Source organism: Talaromyces stipitatus, genomic scaffold (genome assembly GCF_000003125.1).
Source record: "Talaromyces stipitatus ATCC 10500 scf_1105507295523 genomic scaffold, whole genome shotgun sequence".
NCBI classification, from domain to species: Eukaryota; Fungi; Ascomycota; class Eurotiomycetes; order Eurotiales; family Trichocomaceae; genus Talaromyces; species Talaromyces stipitatus.
The window spans coordinates 942,040-960,088 of record NW_002990113.1 but is presented as its reverse complement, the minus strand read 5'-3'; the positions used below and the strand labels follow the sequence as shown (position 1 = coordinate 960,088).

The window sequence follows — 18,049 nt, the reverse complement described above, 5'->3', positions numbered from 1 at the left end:
AAAGCATTAAATTGACCGTGCTTTGAATAGAGTATGTATGACATGGTGACGCGATTTTGGACATACCTGTAGTTGAACCTGAATCAATCAGTGAGAGTTGAAATTTAAATAGCACTGATTTCCCAGATGCTTCTTTTCGTGGACTCGTCGATATAAACATTGCCGGAAATCTCCAGCACTCACACTTACTCTCTACCCGTCAAGTCAATATGTATTTCAAATCTACAACGACATACATCATCTTCCTGTGGTCTCTATTGATCTCAACAGCAGTGGCAGGACAGATGACTCCATGGATCACCTGTCCCTCTGGTGAAACCCCCACACCAACACCACCAGAGGAATACCCTGGAGGTTGCTTTGACTGGCAAGCACACAACTGTGAAGTGTTTAAATATTTGTGCCTAGACAGAGTTTGGCATCTACTTATGAAGTCTGAATGCGCTAGAACTTGTGGATTCTGTAAGCCAGGACAGACGTTGGGCCATGTGTAAGTTGAGTATATTCCAATGATTTACACGGGATGTTATTAACTTGATATCAATGACTTAGGGTACATTCATCGTGACACCATGTGCGATATTCTGGTCAAGAGATTCCTGATATATATGATGGCTAAGGACGATATCGTCAGAATGCATATTTCTGCTACCGGAACTTCACCTTCCTCGAGGGTTCGAAGCTATGGACAGGTTATTTCTGGTATTGTGTATTAATGGATGTGGTGTTGTGCAGATTTCAACGTTGTTACCTGCGTATATTATTCTCTATGTTGTTTCAATTCTCGGGACTCAGGTACATGATCTTGAACTCTCTTGGTTGGTTATAGTTGTCTTTGGGAGGTTTTGGTTTTGAATTTCTTGTCTATGAATTTTTGTAAGCATGTCGCTCTTTTACTTAGGTATAACGGAAAGTGAGCACATCGTTTTCCAAAGTTACTTCAACAGAGCTACAACAGAATGGAACCTCATCTTGTGTTTGCATTGAAATCATAACAATATGCACCTTGCTGTTAGAATTATACAAAATATAGAGTACAGACTATGAAGTCTAGGAAAATATATGCAAATTGTGTACTTACCCAGAGTTAGGACTACGACATTATTGTTACAAAGGAAATTAGGACCTTTTCAGTGGTTATGATTGGTATTTCTGACTCAAAAGTAGTACATACCTAGGTATAAATGATACAGTAATGATAGCTATAGTACAACCTTGGAAGATGAAACCTTCATACCTAGTAGTAACCCTAACACCAACAATGTTCGACATCGTCAACTTCTCCTTTGTTGAGCATGACAATAGCCGATAGTATTCCAAGGTTAGAAACAATTTATTCTATTGGATACTCTTGGAAACAATAAGCTTACCCGTAAAGTTTACGGCACGTTGCTGCAACCAGATCACAGCCTGATGGATGTTTGGACCGGAAGTTATCTCCAAGATCCATTCCGGGCCTCGTTCCGCACCACCATATCCTTGCCAGTGTAGGCGATTCATGCTATGGGCTATACTAGATAACAGTTTAAAAGAATTCCTATTGTGCTGAAGAGGTAAACGTTGAAAATGTTCTATACAGAGAGAGCCATCTATATCTATGGATAAATAAACGCTGATGTCCACTGAAAGTGGAAAGCAAACAGAATTAGGGTATGAAGATAAAACATACAGTATCTACAGTAACGTCATCATGAGACAAGACAACATCGCCTCGGATGACAATCTTAACAATTAAAATTAGAGTATCGACAAGAAACTACTATTGATTTTTCAAACCCTGCTCCATCAAATCGTCACTATCCGTACTCCGCACGCGACTGTGATGCGAACCAAGCCTAGACAAAAACCCACTCCGACCGCCCAAAGAAGATGACAGGCTCGGCCGTCCAGCAGCAGAACCCCTCGACTCCATCGATGCTCGGGGCCGATTCTCAAAGCCCGCAGGAGCAGGGTGCCGCGACGCAGACGAAAGAGACTCCCGTGACGCCGCGGCATCGTCTCGGATCCGCCGCTCCATCGCCTCACGATTGGCGTTGCGAACGACTTCTTCGAGCCGCGAGGGAGTTCGGTCTTCAAAGACGTCTCCCATAAGATCGTTGGTGACTAACGCGCTGTTGCCGAGGGAGAAATCGACGTGGCGGCCGGGACGGGATAGGGATTCTCCGCGTGCACGAGCGGCGGCTGTCATGGAGCCTTTGCGGAGGATAGAATGTTGCGGACGAATTGGTGCGTTGCTGCCGGAAGAGTATGCGGCATTTTCAGGGAAATTGGGTTCATGTTCCTCGAGGATAGTTTCAGATGATGATGATATCGGCTGTTGCTGGTTGGGACCCGGTCTAGTAGAGGCAGCGTAACTGGGTGGTTGTCCGTGGTGATTGACATGGAAGGGGTAGTCGACGTGAGCACCCTGGAGGTTCATGCGAGGTCCTTCGATTCCGATTTCTTGCATAGATAACATTAACATGCAAATAAACTTGTTACGTCTTTGGAGACGAAGACCTTCGTTCTGCCAATTGGACTTGTAGAAAAAAACCACGTTGAGAGTGAGTGAGAAAGCCTCGGTGACTTCTCTCAATTCCGTAAGAATGTTTGGCTGGTATTCGCGTTTCTCCGTACGGACAAACTCTAACAGACGTTGTCGTAGAGCGTCCATTTGTTCCATAGTGGTTCCGTACTTGATAATAACAGGCACAGCTTCGGCAAGACCACCCGAACGACGCTGATTTAGGATGAACAAGGTATTGAGATAGCTGTTCGGGGCTTGTACCACGTGACCCTGCATCTTTTTAAATTCGGTATACAGCAGAGAAATCTCCTTGACAAAGTAGTCGTCTCCCTTCATCATGTCACCTGTGTTACCATAAATAGTGACTCGGTCACCAACATCAAACGGGTGCTTGACAAAGACAAAGATGACGGATTGCAAAAACTCTTGAGCGGTAGCAGAAAACAACCAAGATAGCGCCAGAATAGTCGAACCGGCAGATGTCAACACACCGGCAGCAGAGGTTGAGATCAGGGACAAGAAAACCAACAGTGTGATGACACAAACAATGAAGAAGAGCACCGCATCGAGTCTTGACACGACCGAGTCCAAATCTTTCAACGACGCAGTGATTGACTTTCTTTCGCGACCAATCTCAACACATACGGCCTCCAGTTCTTCCATGGAAATATCTCCATTCATATCCTTGTCGAACATGGTAAAAGCGGCTTCTGCTTCTTCGTTATTATCGAATGCTGATTTCAAATCACCCGAAAAGATAGTCTCGAAGCCGTCACGAACAAAGGTGCGGTACAATCTCCTCGCCAATACCTGACCGCCTTTATTGGTGCTAAGCAAAGCGAGCACCACTTGGTGCGGGTGACTGCTCTTGTTGATCTTCTTGCCAGTAAAGTCGCCGGCAACCGCCCCAGCCATATCTCCAACCTTGTTTAACGTCTTTTTGCCAACTTTGAGGGCCGTCCCAGCAATATTTAGAGGTGTTTTGGCACCGGATTGTGTGCCGCTGGCGCGTTCCTCAAAATCCTCGTCCTTTTCAGAAATTCTTTCGCGAGAGAAGGCGTATAGTTTGGTCAGATTCGAGATTTGAAACTTGTTAATCTCAATTCGATCGGCATATGTCCGAGTGTGGAAGCTGATGGCAATCAACTGAATTATAATCTTCTCAATCAAGTTGAGAATAGCTCCGACAAATATCGAAACGATGACTTTGTTCATCGTGTTTTCCCATTCTTTGACTGATCTATTACCATCAACATGATGGTTGATCATGGTTGGCAGAAAAGACACCTCCACTCCCAACCACCAGAAAAATAGTGTCAAGGGCAACTCTAGTTCCCTCCCCAGATCCCGATATTTCTTGGAGTTATTGGTGAATATGGATGAGACAATTCCGAACACGGGAGGGAAACATTTTGCAGTGATCTGAACACGTTAGTGTTGGAAAGCCGCAGATTGTTAGATGAACATACTCTACCCGCCCAAAGAGTCAGCCAGAAAATTTCCAACCATATGGAAAACCACAGCAGTTGAACACCTCCAACATTGGCGGTCTTGAAAACCAAAGCACCCAGCAATAGTGGAATCAATATAATTAGCGTCAACGGCGTGATGTAGAAAAAGTAACGGACGAGGAAACTCGAGCTGTGAATCCTCTTCAAGGCTCGTGCTATATTGGTATGAGGATCTTCCGGCGCATTGTAGATTGCCGCGGTTTCGTGGAGCGGGTTCGTAGCAATATCAAATTCATCCACCGGTTCCGTCCGCGAGCGAAGTTGACGCAATGACGTGCCTTCGCTATGCTCTTCGCTTCGTTGCGTGCTTGATACTACTCGCTCGGCTTGCAGTACAGCTAGGTCATCATCTAGTCGTAGAGCTTGCTCACGGGTAGCCGACGGAGATGGATCCGTTCTATTGGACGAAGTTACGTTCAAAGTGTCCAGCCTCAGATTATCCCTGCCACGATATTCAGCGTCCTCGTCTTCGAATATATTCTCATTGCCGGGAAAACGAGTTGTGTTGGCTGAATATCTCGGCTCGTCAATTTCGTGTATCGGAGTAGACATTGTGCCGCTGGACGAACAAGGCTGGAATGACCAGAGCGATATTGAATTCTCCGTGCTATGGTGCATGTACAGTGACAGAGAGTAGAGACTGAAAAGTAAACGAATGTGATTGAGGGAGCGTGTGGCAGATTGCGAAAGCGCTCCACGTCGAGATACCTGAGAATTTAGTAACAAAGAAGATAAAAAGAATATACAAGTGAATGGAATATCAAGAATTGAAAGGAAAAACTAGTTGCATACAGGAGGAGAAAGAAGAAGCTGAAGAGGAAGAAAAAGATCACATCTAACTAAATCGAAGAGGCAACGTCAATGCGACGGTCCAGATCGTTTACATAGTAGGATAGAGTCCACAGCTCCACCACAGTGGCCGCTAATCATGATAGGCTTGCGTGTAGGGGTGGCCACTCAGCGAGTCCAGTATCTCTCCAGTGTCCACTGAATCAGTGGCCAGAAGCCACATCCCAGTTGGATCCCGACCGAACCTTCGGATCGACATTGTGTCAAATTCATGAATTGGGTGGATTCGCTGTCAGTCATCTGTAGTTAGTCAAATGTCAATGCATTTCCGTCTTTATCGAGCATATCATGAAGAAATTTTTAAAGAGGAAGAAGGGAAAAAAAAAAAAAAAAACTCCGACGACGGATCCTCTTGGCACTGCGTCATCATGCCTGAGGCAGAAACAGCCAATCACGTGGCGGTTATTTTGATACTCTCCTTTTTGATTTATCACTTGAAAAGTTGAAATGCTTTCGAGTCTCGATCTTTCTCTGTTTCAGACCTTGTATCTATATCACTCACTGCTATTCCGTGCGGCGCTATGAATAGATACACGTCCCCTCAGCCACACCTAAAATTTTCCTCGCCGGCAAAGTTACACTTACTTTTCTCCTTTTTCGTTTCTTCTCTCTGATCGCCTTGTTTCGTTCTTCCGTCGACTTCCGGTCCACTTTCTTGCATCTCTAGTTTGGATATATGACGTCGTTGTCGTCGTATGTACCTCGGAGAATCGCACAATATGTACTTTTACGGACTTGGCGGAGTACTAGGGACTGGAAAGCTGGAGTCGATAGGTTCGATCGTGGTTCAAGAGATCAATAGATCAAACCCCGCACTGAGTTGCCCCTATTTATGCAAATATAGATTGCTACGGAGTACTATCAGCCGTGTCCAACGCTTATCATACTCTTCGACTTATGCATGCGATGCGGATTGAGATGACTAGGTATAAGTCATTTCCCAATCCGCAGTCTTGATATGCGAGATCGACGTTGGATTTATTATTGCTCCACTAGAACTGAAACATGTAGAGTTAAGATGACTCTTGACCGTCAGAAAGACTCATTTTATACGTGGCTGTGGCCGCTCGGGCATTCTCTGCAGATCCGAGGTAGGCTATCAGGGTTAGGGTATGAACATTCGACAGGGTCAAGATGCCCCGTTCTCCTCACGTTCCCAAGCAAAATCATCTTTTCCTCTTCATCTTCCCAAAAATTCTCCGTCTCAATTTTCTTTATATCTGCCAAGCTCAAAACTGCGCCTTCAGACGTACAGGGGTAGTCACTTCCATAAAAGAGTCGATCTGTTTTGACGTATAATAACAGCTCGTGTAGCTTATCTGGGAATGGCAACCCGGCAAGATCAAAATAGAATTGTCGGGCAAATGTTTCTTTCATGGACTATGATGTTGGATTTTAGTCTGGCCCTAAGCACCGGCTGAATAGATGTGATGTTTGGACAGCGTGGGACGGTCCCTGAGGTAAAGAGGTTGATGACTGCTCGAGCCGTTTCAAATAGAAACTCTACTGGATTAGGAAATTGAGTTAATGTGGTCGCTGCAATGGCTTCGGTGCCATCGCGTCCACGAACAATCCATGGAGTGGTTGGATGAATAAAGACTTTTCCATGTCGTTTATTGAACTCCTCAAAAATATGGTCACTCTCTCATCACAGACGTATACTCCATGATGATTAGTCTCGATAGCAATACCGTTGGCATTAATTTGATCCTATGCGTGTACTATCTCCTCCAAACTCTCGAAGGGGCAAATCTGTTTTATATGACTGAGAATATTTCTGACACTAAGTTCATCCTGCGACTAACAGAAGCAAATAGAGCTCATCCACTGAACAATCTCTCGGTATTATCTGACTTCACACCCATCTCACCATGGCCAACTCAGAAGAATACAAAACTACGAATGTGGTAATCTGTGGATGCGGCCTAGCTGGTGCAATGCTCTCTGCGTATCTGGGTCAAACGTCTATCAAAAATGTTGTGGTAAAAAATAAGCCCGATATAACTACGGACCCGCGAGGCATTGCCCTAGATGAAGACGGAATTCGGCTATTGCAAGGTTTGGGTATTTACGAAGGCATTTGCTCGGAGATTGGAACAAGAATAAATTTATTATATTATAGAGAGGGCTAGGATTGCTGACACAATACAAAGACATGGGTTTATTCAAGTTTATTGATGGCATAGCGCTAGATCTGAGCAGGAAGCCGTTTTTCGAGATGGACTATAATACAGTGAGATAGTTCCTCATTCCTCTGGATTCTGATCATATGAGCCCGAGTATGACTCTTACTTGAGCAGAGAGTGGGTGACACGGCTCACGTCGGATTTATCTGTCACGACCAGCCGGTACTGGAAAGATACTTGTGCAACAAGATGGCAGCGAACGGACATAGTGACCTTCGCTCTGGTTGTACCGTAATATTGCTCACCCGACCTAGCTTTTTAGTCTCGAGAACGATGTGCAGTATCCGGAGGATTGTATCAAGGCCTTGAGATCCCGGCCTTTCAAATTTTCGGCTAGAAGCTGCAACAAATGGTCTGGTGGCCGCGTTGTTCTCTGTGGAGATGCTCACGTATTCCCACCGTGTGAGCATGGCCCTCAATCTAAAGGAGATATTTATTAATGTGCGCAATACTAGTTGCCGGACAGGGGATTGCTTCTGGACGCCTCTGCAAGCATCTATCCAAGGATTGACACTTCCTCATGAAAAGTTTCTCGCTGCCTGGTATCTGGAACGTAAACAACAATTCAAGAAATCATTAGCACTCACAATCCGGAATGCCAAAGTCGTTACCGAAAGTAACCCAATCAAAACCCTCTTTCGCAATTGGACACTGTGGTTCATGCAATTGAATCCCTCATGGCACCATCAGCTGCGTCAGGGTCCACGCGCGCCGAGAGGGTCTGATTCGATATCAACACTCTGAAGGGATGCTGTTCATACCGTCATTGAATGGGGGCATGTGTGTTCCTCAGGTGTATTGCAAATCCATCACACTGGGAAAGGTGTATTTCACCGACGACGTGATATTTGGCCAGAAGAAAGAATTGTTCCAGTTTCTTATCTATTTGACAGAGCCGGTGGACATAGCCATCGTGAGCAAAGGACATCTCTGACATCGAGACATTGTCGCAGGGACACATTTGTGAAACTGGTATTACATGCATAACTGAATGCGATCCGCATACACTGAGCGAGTCTGTTCAAAATAGGCCCTTATTCCTAACATATACCATCGCCACAGCAGAGGATTTCGCAAAATCGGACCTATGCAGCGGACGTCCGGAACCTCGATACTATGATCTGTATCGTTTAGCAAGAGAGTTAAAGTGAAAGAGATACATACCATTTTTCGCCCTGATCGGTTTGTATTTGCATCGTGTTCTACAAGAGACGATCTTGTGAAGGCCGTTGGGCCTCTCGTAGGTATCTAAATGGCGGCACATTGGAAACACAATCATAGTTGTACAATTGATCTCACTTGAAAGTCGCAACTTAAGCATGAATAATATTTCTTCCAGTCAGTAACCCTGGCATTAATTCAGCTATTGAACAATTCGGTGATAGGGGATTCGTGGTCTCGGTCCCCATGTAACTAGGTAACCACGCCAATGATGATGAGATTCTTACTTCACTTGGGATATCTCGATAAGTTAAGCGTATCGGCACGGATTGATCCCAACAGTGTCGATTCATGGCTCGCACCTTTGCTTATTATGCGGCTTACTGGCATAGTGTAGACTATAGCAAGGCAACCAATTTGAGAAGTTCTTAGGTAGATATTTCTGTCAAAGCGTGATTTAATGTTCATCCGCACTTGTCCGTTTGCTCTTGTATGTTGTATCCCAATACAAAACTTTTCCTATATTGACTACCTGGGTAGGGTTAGGGCTGAAGTTAGAGTAAGAAACGTCGTACACTGAGGTGAAAGAGGTTACCTAACACAATCATAAGATCGTGAGCTTTAGGCGACAACTCGACATGATTTCTATATACCTCCCATCCCGAGCCCATATAGAGCGTCGCAATAACGCCAATTTGACTGGCCCTGACCGATAACACTAGATAACCCTAGTCCTATGTTTGTTTGCCGAGGATACTTCAGTCTAGTTTAATATCAAGTTTTGCCTAATGAAATACTCAAGCTCTTCCAAAATGGCTCCCGAATATCACATAAGACATAGCCGTTGCATTGAGAACCAGCATACCTACTACGTACCTGGGTACTTCGGGATTAGGGCAAGCCCATGGGAAGACTCATTATGATTAATCCCGGTCCTTGGCACAACATGCGCACAGACAACGCCTCAAATCGATCGAACTGAGCGTGACATATTCGCGCACGTTGATTGGTTAGGCTTGAATAACCCTAAATCAACGTCAAGGTACGGAGTACAAAAAGAAAATTTACATCTCGTAAACTTTTCTTTTCTCTTCATCTTCCTCGTATGTCGCAGGTTACAGTGACAAGATGATGCACGCGACACCAATTACCCAGAATCTGTCGGCTCTGAAGTCGCTGATCCGCCGTCACCGTTCGAGACGGAGTGCGAGGATCGAGACTGGTGGCAAGGAATCTCTGCTTGCTCATCTTGTAGATGTCTTTCTTCGTACTTGGGACCTCGGTTTTACTGCTTTTGGAGGTCCACCTGTGCATTTCGGTATCTTCCATCGACGGTTCGTTGAAGGTTCCGATGGTGAGAAATGGGTAGATGAACAAACCGTGAGCTTCTCGTCGTGAGATATTCGTAGACTTCGAAGAATTAACTGAGTGTGCTGTTAGTACCAAGAATTGTTTGCAATATGCCAGGCTCTTCCAGGCCCTGGAAGCACGAAGATGCTATTCTGTCTGGCATTGTTGCATTCCGGCTTCATTCCTGCAATTGTGGTATTTCTCATATGGAGGTAAGGACCTCATGACAAGATGACAGGAAGATGGAATAGCGCTGACTCAATTCTAGTCTCCCCGGAGCTATTGGAATGTATGCATTATCCCTCGGTGTGCAGCACATCGGCGACACGCTCCCATCCCCGGTTTATGGACTTCTAACTGGCATGAATGCATCCACTGTCGGAATCATTGCTCTCGCGGCAGTCCAGTTAGCAGGCAAAGCCATCAAGGATAAATTCTCTCGTATTCTTGTGGTTTTTGGCGCTTGTGCTGGCATGTGCTATAGTGCCCTATGGTACTTTCCAGTTCTCATGGTGATTGGAGGTGTTGCAGCGGTCGTTTGGTATGGATGGATGATGCAGAGTATCCGAAAGCTGAAATCAAAGCTTAAGCGGCGAAAGTCAAATCCTGAGTCTCAAGTTGAAGAAGCAGCTGTTGAGAACACTGTCGCTTTAGAAGGAAGAGTCGAGTCAAGTGATACTACTATTGTGCAAAGAAGGAATGTGGCTTCCTCATCCACACCAATTCCAGATTCGAAGTCACCGCAGCAATCACCTCCGGCGCAGGAGCAATTACACCAGGAGCATGCTATCAAAGTTCGAGTGGGAATCGCTATTACAGTGACATTCTTCGGTAGGTAGTTCAAAGCATAAACTGGTGGTAATTTGTGTTAACAAGCTATAGCCTCTTTCATTGGCGTCATGGTCGGCCGCGGTGTCAAAGCTGCACCAGATATCACTCTCGACCTCTTTGCTAACATGTATCTCGCTGGTACCATCATATTCGGCGGAGGGCCAGTCGTGATTCCCCTCCTTCGCTCCTACGTCGTTGGTCCCGGCTGGGTTTCTGGTCGAGACTTTCTCATTGGTCTTGCAATTATCCAAGCCTGGCCTGGACCAAATTTCAATTTTGCTGTGTACCTTGGAGCACTTGCACTACGCGCTTCCCGATATCCAACCGTTCTCGGTGCTATCTTGGGATTTCTTGGTATTTTCATTCCTGGAATTACGCTGGCAGTCGCTGTGCAAAGCTTTTGGCGAGTCCTGCGTAAGAATAAATGGGTTGTTGATTTGTTGCATGGACTGAATGCCACCGCTGTTGGTTTGGTGTTCACGGCTGTTTATCGCTTGTGGAATATTGGATATCTTACCCCAGAGGCTACGAGTGGCCAGTCTCTCGCTTTGGATCCTTGGTGGGTGGTGGTAGCTACAGTAACGTACACCGAAAGTGCCTGGTTTGGTGTGCCGCCGGCTGCAGCTATTGTTATTGGTGCTGTTTTGGGTCTCTGTTGGTATGGAGTTGTGAGTACATAAGGTACACTGTCTGATTTTGTCCTGTTGCTCCAGTCTTTCTGGGCTATGGCGAGTCCTGACATCGTGGTAGCGTCCGTATCTTGTATTATAGTGATAACAAAGATAACCAACATATCGGGCGAACCGCTTAGGCGCTACTCCTCTCAAAATGGTCAAGAATCAAAAGCTATCTCTGTGCTGGTCAAGAGTAACAGGACATAATCAAAAAGAGAAAGAGAATTCGGAGCCTGAGGCCGCCAGATGGTATTTGAGGCCTCAGGGGAAGCATTATTATTGATCTGATTGGTCAGTGTGATATCCACTTTCCAAAACAGCACTAGTGCGACAAGCTTCTTCTACGTCCGCTCTGATTGGCTGCGCAGAGCTCATCCTAGTCTGTTTAGTCGATCGCCCCGGCACGGGCTCTCTTTCCTCCAATTCAGCGACTCCACGACGAAGTCGACACTCCAATTTCTTCTCTTTTCTGTCTTCTGTTGCTGTTACAGGTCGCCCTTTGTCCTCGCTTCATCTTTGCAGCTTCATATATCTCCAATCAGTCACAATGCGTGGTGAGGTAAGTCTGCAACTTTGAGTTGCGAGCCCTTGTTTACTCCCCCACTATGCCCCGTTCCCCTGAACCGTCCAAATAATGAGGACGGAGTCAGGCAATACACACTGCAGGGCCACGACCACGAGTGGTGTTGATACTTTATCCATATTTTATGTTTCTTGGGAGAATTCAATTAACTTGCGATACTCTAGATTTGCCATCTTCACATCGGCCAGGCTGGTACTCAGCTCGGTAACAGTGCTTGGGAGCTGTACGTCCTCACCGCCATTCTTACCTTCAGTCACACCATCGACAACTCGGATTGTTAAGCGAAATCTAATAACAATGCCATACATACAGTTACCTTCTTGAGCACGGCCTCAAGCCCGATGGAAGAATCGATCCCGAGGCCGCTGAAAATGTTGGCGATGCCGGTTCTTATGAGACTTTCTTCACGGAGACCAGCGGCGGCAAATATGTCCCTCGCTCCATCTTTGTGGACTTGGACCCATCTGTACGTTATGCTCGAGTCGAGTCTATGCTTGGCGATATGAATTGGTGATTAATTTTTACAGCCCATTGATGAGATCCGCACCGGTGATTACCGTTCGCTTTTCCACCCTGAGATGTTGATCAGCGGCAAGGAGGATGCTGCCAACAACTGTACGTCTGATATGGATGGTCGGTAGGGGAAGGATATTAATGTGTTATAGATGCTCGTGGCCACTACACCATTGGAAAGGAGTTGGTCGACAATGTTATTGACCGTATTCGCCGTGTTACCGGTTCGTCTCATACAAGCTCTAATTCGGAGGAATAATAGCTCACACATCGCAGACAACTGCTCTTCCCTCCAAGGCTTCCTGATCTTCCACTCTTTCGGCGGTGGCACTGGATCTGGTTTCGGTGCTCTTTTGCTCGAGCGCCTTGCTACTGACTACGCCAAGAAGTGCAAACTCGAATTCTCCGTTTACCCATCCCCTCGTGTCTCAACCGCCGTTGTTGAGCCTTACAACGCCGTTCTCTCCACCCACAGTACCATCGAAAACTCCGACTGCACCTTCTTAGTCGACAATGAAGCAGTTTACGACATTTGCCGTCGTAACTTGGACATCCCCCGTCCCAGCTATGAGCACTTGAACCGCCTGATCGCTCAGGTCGTCAGCTCCATCACCTCCTCTCTTCGCTTCGACGGCGCCCTTAACGTTGATTTGAACGAGTTCCAAACTAACTTGGTCCCTTTCCCACGTATCCACTACCCTCTTATCTCCTATGCTCCTGTCGTCTCTGCCAACCGCAGCTCTCACGAGAGCTTCAAGGTCAGTGACCTCACCTTCCAGTGCTTCGAGCCCAACAATCAGATGGTCGTCTGTGACCCCCGTAACGGCAAGTACATGGCTGTTGCGCTCCTCTACCGTGGCGATGTTGTCCCTCGTGACTGCACTGCTGCCATTGCCTCCGTCAAGGCTAAGGCTTCCTTCAACCTGGTTGAATGGTGCCCCACTGGCTTCAAGCTCGGAATCAACTACCAAAAGCCCCAGCGCGTTCCTGGTGGCGAGTTGGCCCCTGTCGACCGCTCCGTCAGCATGTTGTCCAATACTACCGCCATTGCCGAGGCCTGGAACCGTCTCGACCACAAGTTTGACCTCATGTACTCCAAGCGTGCTTTCGTTCATTGGTACGTTGGTGAGGGTATGGAGGAAGGTGAATTCTCTGAGGCCCGTGAGGACTTGGCTGCCCTCGAGAAGGACTACGAGGAGGTTGCCAGCGACGGTCTTGAGGAGGACGTTGAAGGTGACGCCGAGTACTAAACAAAAAGGACTGACTACCAAGAATTTCGTCCTTTCTTACCTTTTTTGTCAGATAACTTTATTCTTGCACCGCGTCTGTCTGTTTTTGGAACAAACAGAAAATGGTGCTGCACATATCCCCCTTTTGTTATAACGAGTTTCGTTTCTTGAGACCAATTACAGTCTTTATTAGCGTGAAATCTTTTCGATCATTGGAGACGAATAATTCCATGACAAGAAAGTATTGATTCCCAGATCCACAATTCATTCTTTTATTCAAAACCCATCCAGAAACAGTAAACATAAATTTGGTTGATGTTGTACAAGTACCCAACACCCCCGGCCCGTAACGCCCTCTACCCCAATACAAGTCTATCCCACCTCGTGTGTATGATCGAAAGAAATCTAACCGACTCAAGGAATGAGTAGATTACCGATCTACTCATTCTCCCGCATAATATTCAAAACCCTTTCATACGTCCACATCGTCACTGCACTCGCCGGCGCAGCCTTAACAAGACTAACCGTCAACCCACGATATAGACCACGTACCCCCTGCGTCTGGATAATAGTCACAATCGTCCCTGTAACACCATTGTATTCCGGAATATTATTATGCACATATCTCGACCGATGCGGTCCCTGGACTTGTAATCTCTTTCGCACGAGATCGAGTGGGAAAACGCCGGTTTTAGCAATTACGCTTGCTAATACTCCAGCAGCGGCATCGCTAGATCCGAAAGGTAAGAGAGTCGATAGTTCTCCCAGTGGTAGTCGGAGTGTTTCGTATGTAGCGAAGAATAAGCCCATATAAGGAACGATCTGAGCGACGGCGGCTGAGCAGCCCCTGAAAAAGCCGCGCGGTCCTTCGGTGCGATTTATATCACGAATTGAATCGAGGATGGAGGTGTATATCTTCTCGTTTCCCTGCGCGGCGAATCGGGTACGAAGTAAATCGAGTGGGTATGTGGATGCTGTTGCAATACCGCCAGCGACCGCGCCAGAGACGAAAGATTCCGCGGTTGATGGTAACCGGCGTGGTAGCTCTTCGAGTATTTGGGTTGTTGTTCGGTAGGTTACGAATTGGAGGCCGCCGTAACAGACGTATAGTAATTCGGCGGAGATGTTGCCTTTCCACAAGCCCTACAACTATTAACGTCGTAATTCGAGGATACTGTAAGAAATAACATACAGCTATCCCTTCTTCCCTAACGATGGCTTGCATCGTCCGAAGCGTCCCTTTGTATATCGGCCCCTTGATTCCATGATGCGAAACGGGGTCGGAGAGGGAATGAATTTGAAGCTGAAGACGGATTTTGACAACATCGAGAGGCGCGACGCAGAACCTACAACGAGTATCATTAACATTGTGTGGAACAGGTTTACGAGGCGAGAGGCGTACCTTGAAACTAGCCCTGCTATACCTCCGGCGATGACGACTTGCGTCCTTGTGCCTTCATCCTTGAGTCGCTCGCCGCCGGGAGACATACATTCAGATTGTTGGGGACGAGCGGTCTGGGGCCACTTTAACTTTTGGGAGAGCGATTGTTGGGGAGTATAAGGATGTTATAAGTCGTGTGGGAAAGTGATAAGAAAGTGAGATATTTTCTTGTTTAACTCCGTCAATAATTACGTAGCTGTTGGCCAATCAGCGTCTGTTTCGCCATAAGTTGTTCTCCTTCCCGTTTGGGAAGTTTGCCCTAGATTCAACGACAATCTCGCGACAAAAAAGACTTTTACTATAAAAACACCGAGCATCGGCTCGTGAACATATTTGTAGTGTGTGTAAAAGTGACGGAGGCATGCATTGAATAGGCGCCAAGATGTCACTAGGTGAGGTAGTTGCCGTAAGTATTTGCCCCTAATTGATGTCTGACTCAGGAAACATTTGGGTATTGCCAGGCAGATTATCGTCTCAACAAGCATTTTATCATTCATTACCATTTCCTTCGTTCCTGCCCGCAGAATTGTTTACAAAATGTATATTGTTTATTATGTTTTGATAACATCTGCTGTCCTATCTGGAAGCTTTATGATGTCCCAGGTGCAGCTTATAACCCGCCCATCCTGTCATGCACCTAGTCATACTGGAAATCAATCCTCTTTTTACTACATTCACATTTGCTGTCCTCGAGCCCATACTTGCCACTTAGTCTAATCTTGCCCTACGACAAGACACCTTTTAACAGTACCGACGCTCAAGTATCAAGAATGTCAACCAATTCGCATATCCAGGATGGTCGTGCATGTGAGGGCCCAATCAATATCATATTGGTAGGGCTCTCCATGGATAAGATCCATGAAAATTTAGCATATCCATATCCATATTCGTTAAATTTTAAGAGCACGGATATATCCGCGGATATTATCCATGAAAGAAATCCAATATTCATATTCATATCCATGATATCCATGGATATGTGTATAGTTTTATTTACAAAGAGAATCTTTCAGTATAAAAAGCTTCCTCATGGTTCCACTGCTCAAAGACCACCTCCGTAATCCAAGAAGATCCCGTCCAGTGTTGAATAGTCTCTCAATATCAACCTCTGCTGCTGGAACAGGTAAGTAATCCTGTGCAGCCGCTGCCATGCGTGGATATTTATCTATATAACCTCTCCACCATGTGTAAATCCAATCTCTCTTCTTCTTGTCAAATTCCACAACATCAGAGTTAAGATATTGTGCAATGTCGGAGGGCTTTTCTACAGATTTTTATGACTTTGCCTTGATCTTACTTATTATATCTGATACTATGGTCTTATGTGAATTTTGCAACGTGGCTAATGGTCCTGGTTCTTCTAATGCTGTAAAAAGTTCGGGCTTATGAGTTATAGGATATTAGGTCTCAAGCTACTCTTGCATAGCAGTAATAATATCCTAAGCTCTATCCTGTAACTCATGCTTAAGAACAAGTTTCTTAAATTAAGGATCCAAGAGCATTATAATATAGAGAATATCGCATGAATCATCCATAAGAGTATAGTACTTGTCGTATTTCCTCATGGAGCTCTTAGCTGCATTAGCGATATCTGCGTCAAAGTCCTTGAACTTTCCCTCCCTATCCTGAACTTCTTGAAGAAGATTGAAGAGTTGATAGTAGATAGCCAAAGATTGACTGATTTGTGGAATATCAGTAGAGAGCTCCAGTGTATATCTATCAAACTCTGCAAGGACTATCTGGATTTGTCCAAGCTGATTCCAGTCTTGGTCAGTAAAAGGAGGTAAGATATGATTCATCTTAAGATATTCCTGAATCTGAGGAGCGGCCTATTCAACGTTAGATGTATTCTTTTGTTCAAGGATTATTAAGACTCATACATTCCAAGCATCATTAAGTATGCAATAAGAGGAATTCCAGCGAGTAGTAACATTATACTGAATAAGTTTCGAATCCATCCCTTTTATCTGGCATAGATTCTGCCACTCTTTCTTTCGCTCTATGCTTGAAGTAATATATAAACTCAGAATGCGTATGCGAGAGAAAGCACTTTATGATTGTGCAAGAGATAGATTATTCTCCAAATCTTTAATAATCTGAAAGTCTCCTGTAATATCGCTAGCTTTCAAAACAGTAAGAAATTCCTTAACAATCAGATTTAGAATATGTGCAAGACAACGAATAAAGCTATCTTCTCCTTGATATCTCATTGTTTGCTGAGTATTGCCTTGTTCATAATTGGCTTTGAGCAAATCATGGAGAATTTCAGCCATTACTAAATTATTGCTTGCGTTATCGCTAGTAATGGAAATAAGCTTAGCTTTAATGTCTAGTTCGCATAGAACCTTATAGATAATAGACGCTAGATTCTCACTAGTATCAGGGCCTTCTATCTCTTGGAAGTCAAGAATTCTATGCTGAGGCTGAAAGTCTGCTGTAATCTAATAACCAATAATTGCAAAGATCTTGTAGCCATTTGCACTCTTCCATCCATCAAGAGAGTGTGCAATAGTACTGCAATTCTCTATTTTTCCAAGCTCATTCTTTAGTTATATCCGAGCCTTAGCAAATTCTTCGTCAACATGACAGGAAAATGAATTCAAAGATCCATATTTGCAAGAAAATCCTAGGAGATCACTCCAGATTTTCCTGAAAAGAGGGTCATCAAATGTTGAAAATGGCTGCATTGTTCCGATAGCCCAGTTGAAAATATTTTAATCGAGAAGTTCTTGAGGAGATTGTAAAGGTTGAGCTCTAATATAGGAAAGCATTGAACTTTGATATCTTAGCATATATATATATATATATAATAAATACCAGTAAAAATAGTCACCTAAAGAAGTGTCACTATCTTTATAGATACCATGCTTCTGCCCTAAATGCTTCTGCAAGTTGCTAGTTGAACCCTTAGTAACTGATTTAACAGTAGTCCATTCCTCTAGAGCTGTACAATGTAGATAAGAATACTGTATGTCTGCTTTTATCTTTCCAGTCTGTTTATCAAAGAAAGTCTTTCCTTGTAGTAAAGTTTGTTGAAAATGGGTATAGACCTATGAAGTTTCTTTTCGCTATCTCTTTAGCTTTGGAGACTCGAGAAAAGGATTAATTAGGGCAGATGACTGAATTTGTGAAGCTGAATCATTCGGAGTAAGAGAACTACTTTGTGATGTAGCATATTCAAGAGTACCAAGGCTTTCGATAGACTGACTTTCAAT

The 18,049-nt window shown here is 45.0% G+C and overlaps 6 protein-coding genes across 6 annotated transcripts, besides 2 other annotated features; 3 read left to right on the top strand and 3 right to left on the bottom strand.

The window, feature by feature from the left end:
* Nucleotides 1-1,338: 1,338 nt before the first annotated feature.
* TSTA_062710 (Mechanosensitive ion channel family) lies at nt 1,339-4,569 on the bottom strand (the record flags this gene model as incomplete). Its single annotated transcript, XM_002340130.1, has 3 exons — nt 1,339-1,508; nt 1,777-3,928; nt 3,976-4,569. 3 exons carry the CDS (start codon nt 4,567-4,569, stop codon nt 1,339-1,341), a joined length of 2,916 nt encoding a protein of 971 aa, XP_002340171.1.
* Nucleotides 4,570-6,737: 2,168 nt separating this feature from the next.
* TSTA_062700 (uncharacterized protein) lies at nt 6,738-7,796 on the top strand (the record flags this gene model as incomplete). The annotated part of the gene is made up of 5 exons (XM_002340129.1): nt 6,738-6,924; nt 7,020-7,099; nt 7,167-7,283; nt 7,322-7,454; nt 7,519-7,796. The coding sequence occupies 5 exons, from the start codon at nt 6,738-6,740 to the stop codon at nt 7,794-7,796; spliced, it is 795 nt and encodes a 264-aa protein (XP_002340170.1).
* Nucleotides 7,797-9,316: 1,520 nt separating this feature from the next.
* Nucleotides 9,317-11,128, top strand: TSTA_062690 (chromate ion transporter, putative). Its single transcript, XM_002340128.1, has 4 exons — nt 9,317-9,593; nt 9,654-9,775; nt 9,832-10,394; nt 10,446-11,128. The coding sequence occupies exons 1-4, from the start codon at nt 9,342-9,344 to the stop codon at nt 11,072-11,074; spliced, it is 1,566 nt and encodes a 521-aa protein (XP_002340169.1). The 5' UTR covers nt 9,317-9,341; the 3' UTR covers nt 11,075-11,128.
* Nucleotides 11,129-11,546: 418 nt separating this feature from the next.
* TSTA_062680 (tubulin subunit TubB) lies at nt 11,547-13,634 on the top strand. Its single transcript, XM_002340127.1, has 6 exons — nt 11,547-11,627; nt 11,816-11,874; nt 11,964-12,117; nt 12,179-12,266; nt 12,317-12,388; nt 12,441-13,634. Exons 1-6 carry the CDS (start codon nt 11,616-11,618, stop codon nt 13,412-13,414), a joined length of 1,359 nt encoding a protein of 452 aa, XP_002340168.1. The 5' UTR covers nt 11,547-11,615; the 3' UTR covers nt 13,415-13,634.
* A 197-nt stretch (nt 13,635-13,831) lies between these two features.
* TSTA_062670 (mitochondrial deoxynucleotide carrier protein, putative) lies at nt 13,832-14,881 on the bottom strand (the record flags this gene model as incomplete). The annotated part of the gene is made up of 3 exons (XM_002340126.1): nt 13,832-14,536; nt 14,586-14,739; nt 14,796-14,881. The coding sequence occupies 3 exons, from the start codon at nt 14,879-14,881 to the stop codon at nt 13,832-13,834; spliced, it is 945 nt and encodes a 314-aa protein (XP_002340167.1).
* A 957-nt stretch (nt 14,882-15,838) lies between these two features.
* Nucleotides 15,839-17,719: a mobile genetic element.
* Nucleotides 16,319-16,792, bottom strand: TSTA_062660 (uncharacterized protein; the record flags this gene model as incomplete). The annotated part of the gene is made up of 2 exons (XM_002340125.1): nt 16,319-16,663; nt 16,715-16,792. The coding sequence occupies 2 exons, from the start codon at nt 16,790-16,792 to the stop codon at nt 16,319-16,321; spliced, it is 423 nt and encodes a 140-aa protein (XP_002340166.1).
* Nucleotides 17,625-17,650: a sequence feature (AT_rich).
* Nucleotides 17,720-18,049: the final 330 nt, after the last annotated feature.